Source organism: Galeopterus variegatus, unplaced genomic scaffold (genome assembly GCF_000696425.1).
Source record: "Galeopterus variegatus unplaced genomic scaffold, G_variegatus-3.0.2 Scaffold7452, whole genome shotgun sequence".
In the NCBI taxonomy this organism is placed as follows: Eukaryota; Metazoa; Chordata; class Mammalia; order Dermoptera; family Cynocephalidae; genus Galeopterus; species Galeopterus variegatus.
The window spans coordinates 54,489-73,055 of record NW_007733563.1 but is presented as its reverse complement, the minus strand read 5'-3'; the positions used below and the strand labels follow the sequence as shown (position 1 = coordinate 73,055).

General features: G+C 33.9%; 1 protein-coding gene across 1 annotated transcript in view; it reads right to left on the bottom strand.

Moving 5' to 3' along the window:
- TLL1 (tolloid-like 1) overlaps positions 1-18,567 on the bottom strand; it is a gene marked incomplete at its 5' end in the record, with an annotated part of 95,009 nt that overhangs the window by 27,749 nt on the left and 48,693 nt on the right. Inside the window, 4 exons of the mRNA XM_008591972.1 lie at positions 2,336-2,461; positions 11,229-11,409; positions 14,553-14,713; positions 16,980-17,105. Of these exons, the coding sequence (XP_008590194.1) occupies positions 2,336-2,461; positions 11,229-11,409; positions 14,553-14,713; positions 16,980-17,105 (594 nt within the window). The remainder of the gene's footprint in view (positions 1-2,335; positions 2,462-11,228; positions 11,410-14,552; positions 14,714-16,979; positions 17,106-18,567) is intronic.

Genomic DNA, 18,567 nt, shown 5'->3' with positions numbered 1-18,567 from the left:
AATAATGATAATATTGGTCAGTGTGGAAATTCAGCCCAGGATTGGGCCAGAAAGAAAGCAGCCTATTTGCCCACTGCACTGTTGAACAACTTTCCTGATCACTAGCCAACCATCGCTCCAGTCTCTGTTACCATATTCACCTGCTTTGGCAAGTGTATTACTGAGCATAATCAGGCAATGTTCGTTGTCTGACTCACATAAAATTAAGTGTTTACTATGAATCAGATAAACGCCTAAAATGAACTGCTATTTTACACAGCCAGGGTCCATAAGCTCAGACTTTAGGAGATCAACATACAGTGACAATCAAAAATATCAATGCCACAAACAAAAATCAATGGACTATGCCTTTTTCAATTCTTTTTTTTTCCTATTAATAGAAACATCATTTATAGCTAATTAATATCATTAAAGCAACTTGTGAATCATGTATTTACAGTTTTTCTCTCCCTTAGTTAAGCATCCACTTAAATATCTAAACCATAATTATAGCTGGTGAAATAAATTAACTCTTATTTCATCAAAGCCAATGAAGTACTATGTGGAAAAATAAGTGAACAGCTACTATCCCTGTAGATAGCTTCTGAACTCATTTCAAAGAATACCTCATTCAGTTAGCATGAAATTTCTTTAAGGTTTTTAACAATTAAAATAATCTCACTTTACATGAGACCATTCCACATTGTTAATATCAAATTTCAAAAATATTTAATATGCTCAGGCTGTATTCGTTCTATATAATTTATGAAGCTATACCCTATGCATCTTGGTTTAGACTGGGATTTTCAACAGAGGAATTAAAAAACAAAACAAACAAACAAACAAACAAAAAATGGAAAGGTGAGATGCAGCTCTTGTCAAATAATCCAAGACTCTGTAGCCAGACAATAGCCTTAAAAGTCTGGATCCAGTCATAACAAGGGTTTCCTAAAAATCCGTTATTCCTGTCCTTGCCTTGCCACATGAAATGTAGAGTCTGCAAAATTTGTCAAATAGCCTGAGACAAAGCTAAGAGGCTCGTGGCTGAAATGTACAAAGTGCAAAAACCATAGTGGAGATGAAAGAAAATCCAACCCCTTTCCTAGCAACAAAACTAAACTTTATTAAGCGGTGCCTGAAAGTCATTCTATCTAAAAGGAAGTGACCATAAAAGAATTTCTTGAAAATGTTAGCTACTGTAATGAACAGAGACACATTTGCTACCTGTGAGCCACAAGCTACCTGTATAATGTGCAAAAGCTGTTTTGTTTTTTCTCTGAATTAATTTTCATGTCTGCAGAAAAATACTGGACCTATTTTTCAGCCTATTGATTTAATAATATATGTTACCAAGTTACAAATATCATGCTCATACATCAAAGTGGAGAGAGAAAAAAATTCCTGCTTGCATGTGATTCTGCAAAATGCTATTATCTCATTTAAAAAAAGAGAAAAAAAAACAACAAAAAAACAAACCCCTGACATATGACGATATTTGAATGGAACTGAACGGAACAAAGGTGAACACAGGATATCCTCTACTATCCTAATGTATATACAGCATGTTGCTATCTAGCTGCAGTTCTAGTTGGGTACCTATGCTGAAGAGTAAAGCTATAAAATCTGCTTTAGGAATTCCCTTCTCAAAACAGGCATAAATAAAATAAAAGTAGAAAATTTGGGAAAAGACCCTCAAAGGAAGAAACAAGAACAGAACAATTTTTTCTTGTTTCCTTCTAATTTATAGTGGCTGAGGGGATTAAGTAATTGCTTTAAAAAAAATTGAAATTTTGTAAGGCCTCAGGGATGAAATCTGGCAGGCTATTATTGTGCTCTTATGTTACCAGTGTACTCTTTTGGCCAAAGTCACGACTTACACTTTAAAGGACACAGTATCTATCATTTTCAAATGTCTGTCTTTGGTAGGCATTTGAGTCTGACACTCCTGGTATTTAAAGGGACATCACTCATGCAGCATGTATATGAGATATTTTTAAAGGGGATATTATACAAAATGCAAAACATTTAGCAAAAGTTAAGTTTAAATATGAATTATGCTATAAGGTCTGTCCTACAAAGACCTGGGGAGAATGTGGTACTTTTCTGGCTACCAGATGGCATTATAGCAGCTTCTATGTCTGTTATACAAAGTTGCTATAATGCCACCCATGTGTGAAGTGCAGATCAAATAGTATGCCTTAGATCTTTAAACATTAGGCAGAATTTTTTTTTTTTGACATTTGAATAGTCAACAATGATACCACTCATTGAAATAATGAACTCTCTTGGAAGCAGTCCTTTATCCAAACCACACGGAATTCTAGATGTCAGGAAAAGAGCGTTCCTTTCCATATACCTTCCTTGCAGTCATGTTTATTTTCATGCAGCACAAATCCATTACGGCACTGACACATGTAGCTTCCCATCGTGTTGACACATTCGTGCTGACACCCGCCATTGTCCTTGGAGCATTCATCTTTGTCTAGCAAAGAGATAAACCCCATAGTTTAGTAAGTACCTTTAAAAACAAAGGAAGTTAAAGGAGAGTTATTTAGTGTGGTTAACGACAGCAAAGGGTAAACTAAGTCACAGTTTTACCTGTTCCCACATAAAACAAACAAAAATTTATGGTGTCTTAATTTCACCCTTTTCTTGTTTAGCTTAGAGGCTTGTACCATGGATTGAGGGCTCAGAACCTTTTTGCTAGATTAACAACTTGTAATTCTATGCTGGAGTTGCAGTTTTGAGTCGGAGTAAGAGGAAATCAACAGATCTTTTTCCAATTAAACCTAAACATTTATTGCCAATTAAAAAAAACCTTAAAATTGTGAGTAGTTTGAATAAAGGCAAGAAGTGGCATTTAAGTAGAAGGAAATCCTCCACTATATGAACCATGGTATATAGACAGAGGCTAAACAAGCTCCCGAGATCTGTATACAACCACTTCAAAAAAACCACCCAGTATAACTACTGTAGTTGGTTTTTTTCTTCATTAACTTTGCAGTTGTTCTTAGTTTTAATGAATCTGGACATTTCATAACATTCCAACACAGAAAGAAAAAGCCATCATTAGGCTATCCTAAAGAAGAAACTTAATTTATATATTTTAGACAAATCTACCCTGGCAGACCAGTTTACTAATAAGTAATCCCCCAAAAGGGCTTTTAGCATGCTAGAAGGAAAGCACAGGTTAGGACAGGAGCTTTAAGAAATAGCCAAAAAATTCGCTACAGGGACAAAAGCCAAACTGGATTAACAGGTAGTCAATCTAGTGAGCGGCATCAGCCATCACACAATGTCACTCAGCTGTCATTCCATAGTGGGCTCGTCCACGACAGTCAAAACTGGCAGATGGCTCCTGACACACGTACGTGATGGCACATCACTCAGACTTTCATCATTCCCACACAAGGAACAAAAAGGACACATTACAGTCATATCGGAAGTTAGACCGGATTCAGATTTTACACTGTCAGCTGGTTTTTCTAGTGAGAACTAGTGAGTCATGGTGGCACACAAAATATGCTATTTTTGCTTTTTTATCAAATCAATAGTCACTCTGGAGGTAAGTTTAGAGAAGATATTTTTATCAGGGAACTGATATTTATTTTTAAAGATGCATCTATTTTTTTTACCTTTGGAGATGGATTACATGACATAGCACACACATGCTTACAGGGTATATTCATCCCTTGGCAATGTTAGAACATTTCAAATACAGAAAGGCCATCTCCCAGTTTTTAAAAGAATATATCAGATGCAGAATACTTGTGATTTATGTGTTCTCTACCTGTGCTTGACACTTCTATTACTCTGCTAATATTTACTGGGGACACTAAGCAAAAAACAAACAAAATAGCTTAGAAAAAATTAGCTCATGTTTGCAATTGACTGGTAAGCAGATAACTGCTCAGTGACCAACCCCCTGGAGGCAGAGGCTGCCTGAATTTTATCTCTACCTGTTTGGATTGCCATGCAAGAGATACAAAAATGTTAAAATACAAACACGAACACATGTATTATTCAATGACACACTTATTATTGCTGAGTTTAAATCCATAGTCATTTTATAATAAAATCAATTCCAATACACAAAGTATTTCTAACATCTAAACTTCATTCTAGTGGAAATATTGTCAGTAGCTTATATTTCTAAGCACATGGCTAGTTTCAAGATTTGATAGAATATAAGCTGACTCGTGGTAAAGATAAATAAAATTGAAAGTAAAATCAATCATATTTCAATTCAATAGTCTATTTGGTCAATTATTTATATTTCTGCTGTGCTAGAAAAATCATAATAATTTGAAAACAATTTTTGGAATAAGAAGGAGAAGAAAAACAAGAAATAGAAGAGGAAGAATTATTATTATTTATACGATCATTACAGTCTCTGTTATTTTTTACTTTACTTTCCAAGTTTATCAGTTTCCTGCCTTCATTTCCACATCTGATGTACAGTCACATGAAAATTAAGAGTTATTAATTACTAGAATATAGGTATAAGTTCATCTAAATTTTAGCAGAAATTCAAAACTGGACTAATGAAAATAGTAATTAAAAGCCACAGAGGAAAGTTACTATGTCCAGAAAAGTAGCATGTAAAACTGCCCCTCCATTTGTCCCGTAGTCATACGAAAAGAGAAAATTTCAAAAAGTCATCAGAATACTTAAAATTATTCAGATGCTTTAAATCATAAAGAACACAAAAATGGGGGTTTTTTTACTTAATATTTTAAGTTGTCTAGTTACTATTGAAAATTTACTAAAGCTACTTATTTGAATATGATTTAATAAACTATTCTCATTAAAATGAATGCAATTTTGGATTATCTATGTTGATGAAAAACAGGGACATCATAAAAGATGAATTCCACAAATATATTTTAGATTTCTTATTTATGAAAATTTATCAAACTAGGGGAAAAAAGCTATTAGCAAACATGATTGACTCATGTTTTCACTTCTTCTTTCTCTTAGTACACAAAGACCATGAACATTTCGAAGAACAAAAATCCAAAGAAGAAGAAAAGGGAAAAGGATGCAGAGTTTTAAACCTTTTTCATAATGTCTGCATGATAAATTTAGTAATTGAGAATTCTATTAATAATTCACTTGAAATTTTCTGGCATTTTCATACTATGGACACAAAATAAAGGACAGTGGTAGAAACAAATGTTTTATTGAGGAAAAATAAAAACATTTCCTTTCTTTCTTTTTTTTTGTCTTTTTTGTGACCGGTAAGGGGATTGCAACCCTTGGCTTGGTGTCACCCGCACGGCGCTCAGCCAGTGAGCGCACCGGTCATCCCTATATGGGATCCAAACCCGCGGCGGGAGCGCCACTGCGCTCCCAGCTTCCCGCGCCATGGGGCTGGCCCAAAACATTTATTTTCTATATATGGAAATTAGCCCCCCTTCTTTCGAATGGACATATCTGCTTTCCATTCCTTCATGTTAGATGAAGGAAAGGTCCATTATTAGGGGAAAGGGACGTGGTATTTTCCCATCAGATGCCTGCAGCATACCTCTGACACTATCAGAGGTCATCAGTCTATGAATAATACATACTGGATGAGACTGAAGTGGCAACCTGTATCAAGTTCTTGCAAAACTCAAAAATAAAAATTTTCTCTTTGCAGAAAGCTTCCTCATCTTTAGGAAGAATAAGTAACGTGGTCCATGCAGCAGAACAGAAACATACATGAGCCGATATTCTCGAAGTCAATTTTCAGTACCTGATATAGACACCTGCTCATTTGTGCAGGTACACATGCACAGCACATGCAGGTTCAACACAAAACTATTGAATAAGTAATCGCCTCCAAAAAAGCACTAATAAACTTTACTGGGAGCTACAACAGAGAAGACATTTGCTCTTTCTATAAACATTCAAATATTTAAATTTCATTCGCAATGAAATTTTGGAAGCAGGATTCAAAATCATATAGGAAAGGTGTCGTTGGGATACCATTTGTAATTAAGCGCACTAATATTTAAAGTTTTGTTAAAGTAATATCAGCTTGGATTTCAGCTACAAATATCAACAACCATTCCATGAGAGAAACAGTGGCAAGAACACTTAGGGACAAACATCTGTACACAGTGAAAGACATAAGAAGAGGAGCACGCCAGCTGAAATCACTTGAATTAGAGCAGAAAGACTGCAAGACACAATTATCTTACCTGACTCCTGTGTTTGTTACGGACAGTAATAAACGGGGAGTCAGGAAAGCTGGATTTTATTCCATTCCTGCCGCTGAGAATGACACTAGGCCCATCAGTAATAGGTCACATTCCCATTAAATTTATCCCTGAGGGAGGTTATTAAATGAAATTTATTCTTGAAATTCTCTGTTTTCACTTGCGTAAGTCATAACTTTTCATGGATACAGTGTTGCCTAAAGAAGGTAGAAGGCCTGTGCTCAACTCCCGTTGCCTAACGTCATTTGTTATATTAGTCCCAGGTAATGAATGCTGTAACTAAATTTCCAGAGCATGACAAGTTTCCCCATGTTGCTGTTTTACATGCATAAAGTCCTACTAGTATTCCCTTTAAATTTAATCTGCATAGAGAAAAATATCTTTGTCTGAGCAGAACACAGTTAACTTTGCTTCCCCACTTAAAATAAGTAAACTGCATCAGGTATACCTAAGTAGGCTTGTATATTTATGTTCACATACAATATCATATAAAATTAAGTTTGGTTTTACCACCATATAAAGTAATCCTTAATGTTTATTTAGTAACAAATCTCATTCAGTCCAAGAAAGCAAAGGTAATACTGCTGGACTAGATACCTTCTAGAAAATGCCTATGTTACTATGTTCTAAATTAGCTAAAAAAATGAATGGGTCTATAATTCTATATAATATCCAGATAGCCTTACTTTAATATTTCTGATTTCCTTATTTGCTTTAATATTACTTCATTAAATTGCTCTTTAAATATACCCTGGAATCAGTAAAGCACATTACCCTATGACGTTTGTGGAGGAGCTTATAGATTTTCTGCTATAAAATCCAGTAACTCCCCAATTTTCAAGCTATGCAATTCTTCATGAATAATTTATTATAATCAGAATTGATATATGAGAGTTTTTCATTTTATAAACATGGAAGTGACAGGAATTATTGATGTTAATTATTCTGCTAATAAATTCTTAGAGTCATCCTTTCAATTCCATTTCTTACATCTAAAAAGTGCTTATTTAAAAATCTAACGCTATATGCAAAAATAGCTAAAATTTCTTTGGTGATTATTTTATTTATTAATAATACCATTAATAATGAATGGTATGTTTGAAATAATACTATAAATACATTATTTCACAGCATACATTAAAATTTAAATATATCTCTTTGTCTTTTTTTCTGATGTATCACTCAATTTCAAGAAAGCTAGAATTTATTTTTAAATAGCTTTCCTGTCCAAATAATATGACATAACTTATCAAATATTTTTTTTATTATTATTGAAGTCCTTGGTAATTGTTCTTGGAAAAAATGTGGGAAAAATAGTTGAACATGTTCTATTCCTTGTTAAATTTTCATAAAGCCATAACTGCTACTGAAATTTTTAGAACACTCGCTATAAACATAACCATTTAATACTAACTTTATAAAATATCTCTTGTTTAATGTATACAATACAGTAACATATTTATTCAATTGTCCCTAATAAGATAATTAATATGAACTGAATTCTACACACTTGTATTAATATTTACTTGTATTACTATTTATTAACTAATTGATAAATAGTTGAATTAAAAATTCCTTCACTCTCAAAGAAGATCAAAGTTTATCAGGTAATGTTTGCATATCTAGAAGTATTTTGGGTAACAGATGGGGGAAATATGATATAAGATTTTTTCTTCCAAGTTTTGTTTTTATATTTAAATCAGAGGAAACTTCTTTGAGAGAAATTGGAGATAACCATTGTGCACAATTTTTCCACTTTAACACAAGCATTCTTGGTGTTTTTACATAGCAACTTTTAGGTTTGTTCCCACCCACATGCTTAGCTGTATGTACAGTGCATAGATAGTTTTATACCTAGATTTACATTAATATTTTATCATATACAACTTTTTATACCATGGAATCATTAAACCATCTTTATGGTTCAGAAGAGTCCACAAAGTTCATTTTCTATAACTTATTTACAATTTTCCTATTGTCGCAATATTAATTTGCTTCAAATTTCTATAACTACCACATTAGATTAAAATCTTTCTTCCATATTTTGAGATATTTCTTTATGAAAGAGTCCGAATGAGATTTCTGAAGCAGACAGAGTAGTCATTTTAACAACTCTTAATTTCTATGATAAATTTTTTGTAGAGTTTGTGACAATAAACCCAGTAATATGCGTTATTAAAGCCTCCAATAGTGAGTTTTAACATTTAAAAACTCCTTCGATTTTGTTTGTAAAGTACAGTGTCTCTGTGGTTTACATATTTATTTTCTAGTAAATATAGTTACAGAGAATTGTTTGACTTTTAACACATGATTATATATTATTACACTTAAAGCATTATTAGAACTCAAAAATATTTTCAATGTGAATAGACTTACCTATTAAAAAGATAAACTTTTGTAAATTCTGATTTTGTAAGAGCATCATAATTAGAACATTTAGTCACCTAAATCCTTATTTGCTACCATCCTTTGATAGTACCACAACAGAAATTTTTTACAAATACAATGTTTTTATTTTCCCTCTTCCTGAGCAAACATCTTCCCACTAACAGAAACTCCCAGAAAGTTAAATGCAAAATTGATCTTATTACTCATCCAGAACCACAGTATTTTAAATATGAAACAGACAAACTCCCAAGACTTTTTAATGCATCAAAAAGAGACGACTGAAAGTTTATACTTGATGATAATTACCTTGGACTTTACAAAGCAATAATTTAATTTAAAAAAATGAAAAGTATATCTATTGTTGTTTTTCAGGTTATAAGGATATTGAGTGTTACATATGACTGATATCACTTGCAAAGGTCAAGATCAGCTCTCATGGTTAAGAGCATGGTCTGTGGACCAAGACAAACTTAGGTTTAAATGCTTTGTGACAGTGAGCAGTTTACCTAACTCCTCAGCTGCCTCATCTGTCAAGTAAATATACATAAATGAGTATAGCAACATAATACATATAAAAGTTTGGGGCTTAATTTCCCCTTGAACTTCATTGTTCAGTTTACTCAACTACCTATATTTCATCAAACAATCCAGGCTAGACTCTTACAAAATGAAATATTGTTATTTAATTGATTTATATAAATATGTTTAAAAGCATTGGTAAATACTAAAAACAGAGATGATTTCCTAAGATTGATTTCCTAAGATGATTGCACCTGTGAACATGATGGACAGCAAAGTAGCTAAAATGGGCACAACTACTACCATGGTACTTGGTTAATTTTTCAAAGCACAGCCACACAAAGGTAAGAATAAAGACTATATACTGTCATGTGCTGGAGAATAGCATTTTCTGCATGTGTCTTCATAGCTGTATTATAAGAATTAAAAAAGCACATCTTCTATCTCAATAGCATTATTCTAAAGAAACAAATAACATGTCTTTACAATCTGGAAAGTTTTGTCTAACCAAAAATATCAGAAAGTAAATTTAAAATTTTCTGAGTAACTTTAAATTTAATCATACTTTATAGTCAGTATTTGTAGCATGTATCTTTTTAAAAGAACTTTTAAATAAAATGCATGGCTGACGTAATGTAAAAAGGATCTTGAATATTTTAAATATTGTGATAAAATTTATTCACTTCATTATTTAAAATTTTAAAATAAATATTTAGATGGCTCCAAGAGGTAAGTAGCCTTGTTTCTACCTAACCATTGGATCACTTAAAATCTGTAAAATACATGACATTTATAAAATAGTGAAGTATAAGAAAATCTTCCTTTCATTAAAATAGGATATTAAAATTCTACTTTGAATAGTATAAATCTTAAATAAATGCCTGAGAAGAATTTTTAAAGGGTAATTAAATTCTGGAGAAAGGAAGAGAGAGCAGAATAAGGGAGCCAAGATCCACTGTATTGTGAATGCACTTTTATGTATGACTTGGAACTCAATGGAGCTTATGAACCATTAAGTTCAATTATACTGAAAACCCCAAACAAACCCTGGACATTGTAAATCTCATTAATTTTAAACACATGGGGACTGGAATAAATGGACTTTGAATTAACTCGATCCAAATTACCTAATATTAAAACATAATAGGAATTCAGTTGCTTTAAATTGCTTTCCAGTTGCAAAGGCAGAATAGATTGCTATATTAAAGTTTATTATAATTTCATCTATTTTTGAAGTTTCAGAATAATGTTTTTATAAAGCAAGATTCTGAGATGAAAAGAATAAGAAAATTTAACTAACGTTTCTATATATTGATGTAAAATTTGGGGAGTTTTTAAAAAATTTCAGCTCTTTAAGAAAGAAATTTTACTTTAATTCCAAGCACAGAAGTGCAACACTAAATATATCTGATAATATGTTGTCTTTAGTAAAATTATAATTTCCTATTTCCAGGTCTCTTACTGCAATTATTTCTTTTTTTTTTTTCCTTTTTGTCTTTTTTCATGACTGGTAACAGGATCGCAGCCCTCAGTGTCGCGCCTGCACCGTGCTCAGCCAGTGAGCGGACCGGTCTCTACATGGGATCCGAACCCTCGGCGGGAGCGCCGCCGTGCTCCCAAGCGCCGCACTCAACTGAGTGCGCCACCGGGCCGGCCCTTACTGAAACTATTTCTAAAGTAACAAGGTAAGGCATGATTTTAATATTACTCTAATAATAAGACTAAAAATATAGTAATAAGAAATATGTTGCTAAATGATAAGAATAAAAAATAAGTTCCTAAAATGAGACCACACTTTTCAAAAACAAAGAAATTATTTTGAAAAATCTACCACTATTCTTATATACTTGTAAATAATATAGTCATTGCATGCAAATATCATAATTATTTTCCATCATTTGTAATATTTGACTAGATTTTATACAAGATCTAACTGTTTGGGGGCAACATTTCATCAGGGCCCCTATTATTAAAATTCTAATTTTTAGTTAAAAAATATTAAACCTAGTATAAACAGTTATGCATTCTATATAACACCAAGTTACATTTACAGAAACTATAAAGAATAGGTAACTTAGAATTTAAGCCAATCCATGTTAAAAATCTGTAATATATACATAAACATGTGAATAGTTATACCTGAGAAAAAATGTGCTTTGAAGCCCTTCTTGGATACAGTATTGTCAGATTTGAATTCAATTCTCATATTGTTGAGCTGAGATGTGATCACTTCAGGCACATCAGCACCACAGAATTTGCCATGCAACTTAGACTCTGAAGAAAGACCACTCCAGATCTCCACATAATCATATTTACAAACCTGGAAAAAACATGGTTGTCATAGTTACCAGATTTGAGAGCACCATATGATTGACATTTATTTTTGAGATAATGTATCATGTTTTTCCTGCTTTACTGCCATGGTAGTCAAACTGGAATTTACAGGTTAATAATATATATATCAATTTAAAAAAAGTCAAGGTTCAAGTATAAGGCAGGAAGCATGAAAGACCAATTAGAGTTTTGCTCTGAATCTCTCCAAGAGATAGGTATATACAAATGCATGCTTGTTTGTACAAGTATGTATTAATAACATACATCTTTTTTTAAAGAAAAACATAAAAGAAGAATTGAGATGAATATTTTTTGAGATAATGATGTGGGTAGCCACAAGAAGAGAAACAGGGGCTACTCTCTTTTAAAACTTTGTAAAAATTTCTTCACTTGGAACTGTGAAAGTATTTGTTGTGTATTGTCTTATTTAATATTGACAACAATTACATAAAACTGGAACATTTAGCCTACGAAAACAACCACTAGCACCAGCAACAGAAAAAATCCTTTCCATTGTAGAGATGAGAAAGCTGAGGTCCAGAAATTTTTATATAACTTGCCCAAAATTATACTCATCATACATGGAAGTGTGGTGATTAATAGCAGGGACTGGCTTAGTCCGGGATGTCTCCCAGAACCCTGCATTCCAATCAGAAGGGCACCGTTAGAAACGTTCAGAGTGAAAGACAGGTACTTGCTATATAAAAAAAGATCCTTTGCCCTTCAAACTTATTATGAAGAGTGATATTTCTTCACTTCTTTGAGTTGCTGGGTACTGTGAAGTCAGTCTGTAAGATTGCTGCAGGATTGGAAACACGTAGGAACTCTATTCAGTGTAATGGAGGCAGGAATTTACAACACAAAAGGCAAACGCATCCTGATGTACATGTAATGCACTAATAACACCAAAATGGAAGAAGCTAAGTGAAGGCCAGGTATTCTTAAGCAATTTATGGCCACTAACAGATGTTTCCAGTAGGGCACATTCTAAAGAATACATCTTGCGTGAATGACCTTATTACGTAAATATGTGACTAGCAAGGTTTCACAATGCATGTGATTAAACCCTGGGGCATGATCTGTACTTTGAAATATGTCAACTCAAATTACGGGTTCTTGTTATATTAATTAGGCAATAAATAAGCAAAATGCTGCTAGGAAAAATGAAATAACTTTCCTATCTATTTTGTTACAACTGTGGTTTTTGTTTAGAGAGGGCTCCAACATAGTACAGCAGAATGTTTCCAAAGTTAACATTCTTTGCCATTGACTTTGCTTTGGAATATCAATATAATGAATAAAATAATGATGTTTTAAAGTTAACCCAGTACTCTATAAGTCAAGTTTTTGCTAAAGCCTTTTATTTTAAACAACTAAGATATCAAACTATGAAGATACACAGAACTCTGTAACAGTTTTCACATAGTAACACCATTATAAATTAAAGAATTCTGGGATATGTCAACAAGGTTTGTAAATAGTCTTTCTATGAATGATGACTCTACTGTAAGGATAATGCTTTCAGAACACAACACCCCATTTATATAAAACCATTTACTTCCTTCTTCCTGAATACAAACCTCTAGGCTTCTTAGGAACACTTATCCATTAATGAACCAGAATCAAAATGTCATACCTGCCACAACCAATACCTTTAGGGAAAACTATGACAGTAGAAATCATTCAACACTAAATTCATATCAAATCACAGAATTAGTAAGCAAATTCTCATTTCAAAATAATATTATAAAAATGATTTTCTTTATTTTAATATATCCCAAAATTTGAGGTAGTTATTAAGGAGAAATAATGTTTCATGTAGATAAAGTATGTTAAAAACGGTAAACTGAGTCTTTCCCACCATCAAACTTACACGTGAAGTTAAAAACAAATCTCAAAAGGCCAAATGAGTTCTAAGATTCTACAATTCTCTGAATAATGTAAGTTCATCACATTTTAGACTTTAATTTCCTTTAAGGGAACAAAAAAGTAAGCTACCTCTTTTGAACTCAAAAGACACTAGTAAGAGAATTAAAAATTGCACAGTCGTGCCTTGGCTACTACAGGCAGAACTAAGAGGGAAAAAAAGTAATAAAAGAAAGAAGGAAAAGGAGGCACTGAAAAAAGAACAGGCAAAAATAGGTATGCAAAAGCAAACTTATGGTATGAAACCCACAAATAATACCAACAATTATTGCCCTAGAGGCACAGAAACATTTCTGTTCTCACATACCCTTGAAAGTGTTCAACAGATACACATCAAAGACAAAATAATGTTGAGTTAATTTTATAATATTTAGAAGTGCTGAATCTTGTTTATTTTAAACACAGAAAAAGAAGTTGTTTAGAGAAAGGATGCGGAAGAATTTAGAAAAAGAACAGAAATTATGAAGACAGGTATTTGTAACCTGTTCTCCGGAATTAAACCAGTGCTGACCAATTACACAAACGATGTTTTTCTAAAAGTTCTCATTTCTAGGCTTAACCTTCCATTTGAATCTGTTGTGCGGGTGTGTACTAGCACACAGGAATTTCAAATAAATGATTTCACTTGTTTAAATGAGGTCACCTGATAGAAAACTATACCTTTAGTAAGTGTTATTTTGTAAAGATAACTTCAGCTAAATGCATCTTTTATTAAGGTTAAACAATTAATCTTTATTTATGAACCATGAGCACATTCAAAATGACGAATTACTTACATAATGAAAATATACCCATTTTCATAAGTAAAATATACCAGGTTCTTCCAAATAGTTATTTTTGTTATGACTCAACTTGTGGATTTTGGTTTATTTTTTCTAAAAAAAGTCTATATGACATGAAACTGACTCTAAATACTATGTAGTACTTTAATAAATCAAGAAAATGGTGTATGTCAAATACACTGATTAAAAAGTCCCTCTGGGTAATTTTCAATCTCCCAGAAGCAATCTAAAATATCCTCCAGTGCCAACAACAATCATAAGCAGTTGCCGAAATGAGCAGTAGAACAAAGAAAGACTACAACATTTATACTACTATGTATTACATTTGGTTTTTGGTTTTTGGTTTTTGTTTTCAGTTTGACATTTTGCCTTCAGGGATTCCCAAAACATGATAAAAAAATTAGAATTGTTGTTTACTTACTTCATTGCCTTCTAATTCAAAAAACTCAAACTTCACGGAAATTCTGTACTGGGGTGGTGCGACCACTTGCCACACACAGTTTTTATTAGGAGGGTACTCCTTGGGCCAGCCTGGGGTGGTTATGGTGCCATTAAGTTTGGTAAGAAGTCCGCCACAAGCAGCTGGAAGGAAAGAAAAGGAAAAGGTGGTCCCTTAATAAAGTCACCCCCTTCTTAGCACCTGTCCATTGATATCCAGACATCTCAGCATTAAATCTCAACCCTCTTCTGGATTTCAAAATCTAGAAATCACAGTCTGGGTTCCTTAGTCTTCGTTACAACTATTTTAATCATCGAATCCTATTTATAAAGCATTATTTTGTCGATTTGGAGCTAAGCATATCATGGGTGTACTACAACATTTTAGATCACTTTAAAATTGGATGAACACTACAAAGAAAACTGGGTCTCAGCTTTTTTTATCTTTGAAATGGATATGATAATATGCTGTAGTGCCTTGGCTACCACAAAATTAAGAGAAAAAACAAAGTTTTGTGAGAAGTGATAGGGTTGTTGTGAGAATTAAGGAAAGATTTGTGTAAAGCACAATGTAGTCTGATGTAGTAAGACAAAATAATTATTTCCTCAATTCTTTTTTTCCAAGACAAGTAATGCTGTATTATCTGAACTAGCAGACAGGATAAATTATGGTAAATAGAATATATTTGTTATTCAGAAAATCTTCATTTAACAATTGTTTTCCTTTCCTTTGTGATGATGTATTTAAAAGAGGTACTATTTACAAATCCTCTCTTCCTTATTAATAGTGAAATTAGCAAAATCATGGTATGTATCCAAATGCAGGTTGAGTGAAAAGATCATATGTTTTACACAGTTTGTAATTAATTCCTGAGCAGTCAAGAGATACCTAAAATAACTGCTCATTTATTCACCTTTGTGTACATATATATATACGTGTGTGTGTGTGTATATACTGCTGCATTTATAAATATATAAAAATGCTACCTCTACATTCACATTTACCACTTTTTTCGTAAATTATTATGAAGTAAAATAATACTTATTTTACTAGCCGCACAGAAATAATAGTCGTGCTACTTTATGATTGCCTGATTCACGATGTCCTCTTTTTTTAAAATGCTACATTTTCTTCTTAACTATGTATTTTTATTCTAGTATAGAGAGAAGATCAGCAGTTTAAAAGGTAGAACTTTTGAAAGCCAAACAGAAGAGTTCAACCTTTTGAGAAAAACGGAGAGTCCCTGATTTTTTTGGTAGGTCAGTAGGGGTGTGGCACCGATCATTAAGCAGATAACTTTGCCACCACTGGCACTTACATCGTCTGTTACAGATGAGTAGAGAACTAGGTGCTCATTTTCAAGGGACTTAGATTTTGGTGCGAGACACCAAAAGTAAACTTATAAATACATAAATCTAAATAATGTTAAACTGCTACAAGTTCTATGAAGATGAATTTGGCAGAAATTTCAAAGACGGAAGAGACTGGAGGAAGGAGGATCAGCCAATTTATTCTGTGAGTTGAGGTTTGATGCCTGTAACAGGGTGGAGGCAGGAGAAATGACAAAGGGCCAGCTTCATATTCTGAAGGAAGAGATCACAAGCCACGGTGACAACACACTGTACAAAAGTCTCATCTCAGAATGTAAAGAGGACGTGAAGATAACCAAGACAGAAACGTCTTTGTTTAATCAACTGTTTATTCATAAAACACATATTCAGCTCCAGTTGTGTCTGACTGTGCTGGATGCTAGAGAGACAGAACATTCACGCAGGAGTGCTCACGTTAACAAGTGAGAGGTGCCCACAGGTGAAGGAAAGATAAAAACAAATAGTGGACGGACAGATGGATGGCTGGATGGAAGGAGGGAGGCAGGAAAGCATGAATAGATGGAGAGATAAAAACTTAGATCTAGACAGAGATAGAGATAGAGATAAAAATATTTAGAGATTTATTAACATATATAACCAAACAAGGAGCGGACTGATTCCACAGCAAGAATCCAGGCAAAGTTTGACATCAGCTGTAACTATGAATTGAGTCTTTTTTTTTTTTTCCTTTTTGTCTTTTTTCGTGTCCGGCAATGGATCGCAACCCTCAGTGTTGTGCCCGTACCGGACCGGGACCGGCAACGGGATCGCAACCCTCGGTGTTGCGCCCGCACCTCGCTCAGCCAGTGAGCGGGAACCGGTCTGTATGTGGGAACCGAACCCTCGGCAGGAGCGCCGCCGCGCTCCCAAGCAGTGCACTGTAGCAGTGCGCCACCGGGCCGGCCCCTATGAATTGAGTCTTAATCGTTGAGGAAAGAGATTACTTTAGGGGAAAGGGAAGGAGAGAGGGAGACAGAGAATGCGAATGTATGAAAGGAAGGAAGGAGCGGGCCGGGGTCTCCAGGCGGGGCAGTCGTACCTTCACAGCTCCTCCTGTCGGGGCCCAGCTCATAGCCAGGCTCGCAGGCGCACTGGTAGCTGCCCAGTGTGTTCAGACACCGCTGCTCACAGCCTCCACGGTCAGGCTTGGCACACTCATCTTCCTCTATAAAAATGGCAAGAGTTACAGAACAACTATTTTGTTTTTATATACTAGGGTGTAAATTTCTGGAAAATAGGATGCTTAATTGGCCTTAATAAAAGGGAGACAATTCATTTGTTCAGCGAAGGAGCAGAACAGTGTATAAGCCCTTGATGGATGACGTACAAGAATTCATGTTGCTGCCACCTAAGAATTGTAGAACCACCAAGAGAAGAACTAGAAACCTGTAGCAGGGCCAACTGAAGACCACCTTATCTATGACAAAACCTGCGTCTTTTCAGAATTTGAGGTCACATGGGGATTCTTAAAACCTAGAGATTTTTCAGAATGAAATGAAAAAACTTACTAAAAAAGCATGGCTTCTGCTGTAGATTGGACGTCACTGCAACCTCACTGACGCCAGTCCCTGCTGTCACTGTTTATGGTGGGAAATCCTACTGTGGTAATGCTAAGGTGGGCCTTGAAGAGGTGATTGGATTGTAGAACCGTGCAGTGTTGAGTGGATTAAAGACCAGGGTCATAGGCACGGCTCTGAGGGCCTCAGCTCTCTCTGCTGCCACCACCTTGCAGTGTGAGATCCCTGAATTGCTATAAAGCCGCCACCAAAGAAGACTCGCCAGATGTGTTCCCTGGACCTTGAACTTCCTAGTCTCTGAAACTGTAAGCAATAAATTTCATTTTCTTTATAAATTATCCAGTTCCATGTATTTTGTGATAAGCAACAGAAACAGACTAATACAGCTTCACCTGCTGATTTCATAGTGTAGATTGCCAGAAATATCCCCCCAAAATGCTTTTAAAGAAATGTCGTTAGCACACTTTCACTATTTGTCACATAATTAACTTATAGGGAATTGTTTCTTATTCTCACTTCATAATATATTCAGTCATTCTCAATTATTAGTTTCATTTAAGAACCCCTTAACAACAACAACAAAAAAAAAATAGATTGAGATGGATATAAATTAAGAAGAAACAAAACTCAAAAATTGATTGGACTTCTTTAAATTTAAACCATACACTGTTTATTTTTTAGGCATTTTGATCCAGAAAATATAATAATCCCATGTTTTGGTGAATATATATATACAATTTTAATTGTACAAGGGTACTTTTAGATTCGTATTATCTCTTAATTCTATTTAAAAATAATTCTAATTTAAAGTAGAATTAAATGATAGTACAAATTTTTCCATGAACTTTCTGAAGACCCCTCATATAGAAGGGCTGGACTAATATCTAGAAAACTATGCTGTCTATTCTAAGCGAATCATTGTGCAGTATATGCGTGTATTGAAAGAAAATACTGTACCCAGCAAATATGTACAAGTAAATGTTAAAATATTTTGAATAATATAAAAATAAAGTATATTACAGGGTAATCCATAATCTCGCTCTTCAGGAATAACCTAATGTGAAACAGGTGAATAGCAAATATCTTCTGGGAAATCACGCATCAACAAAA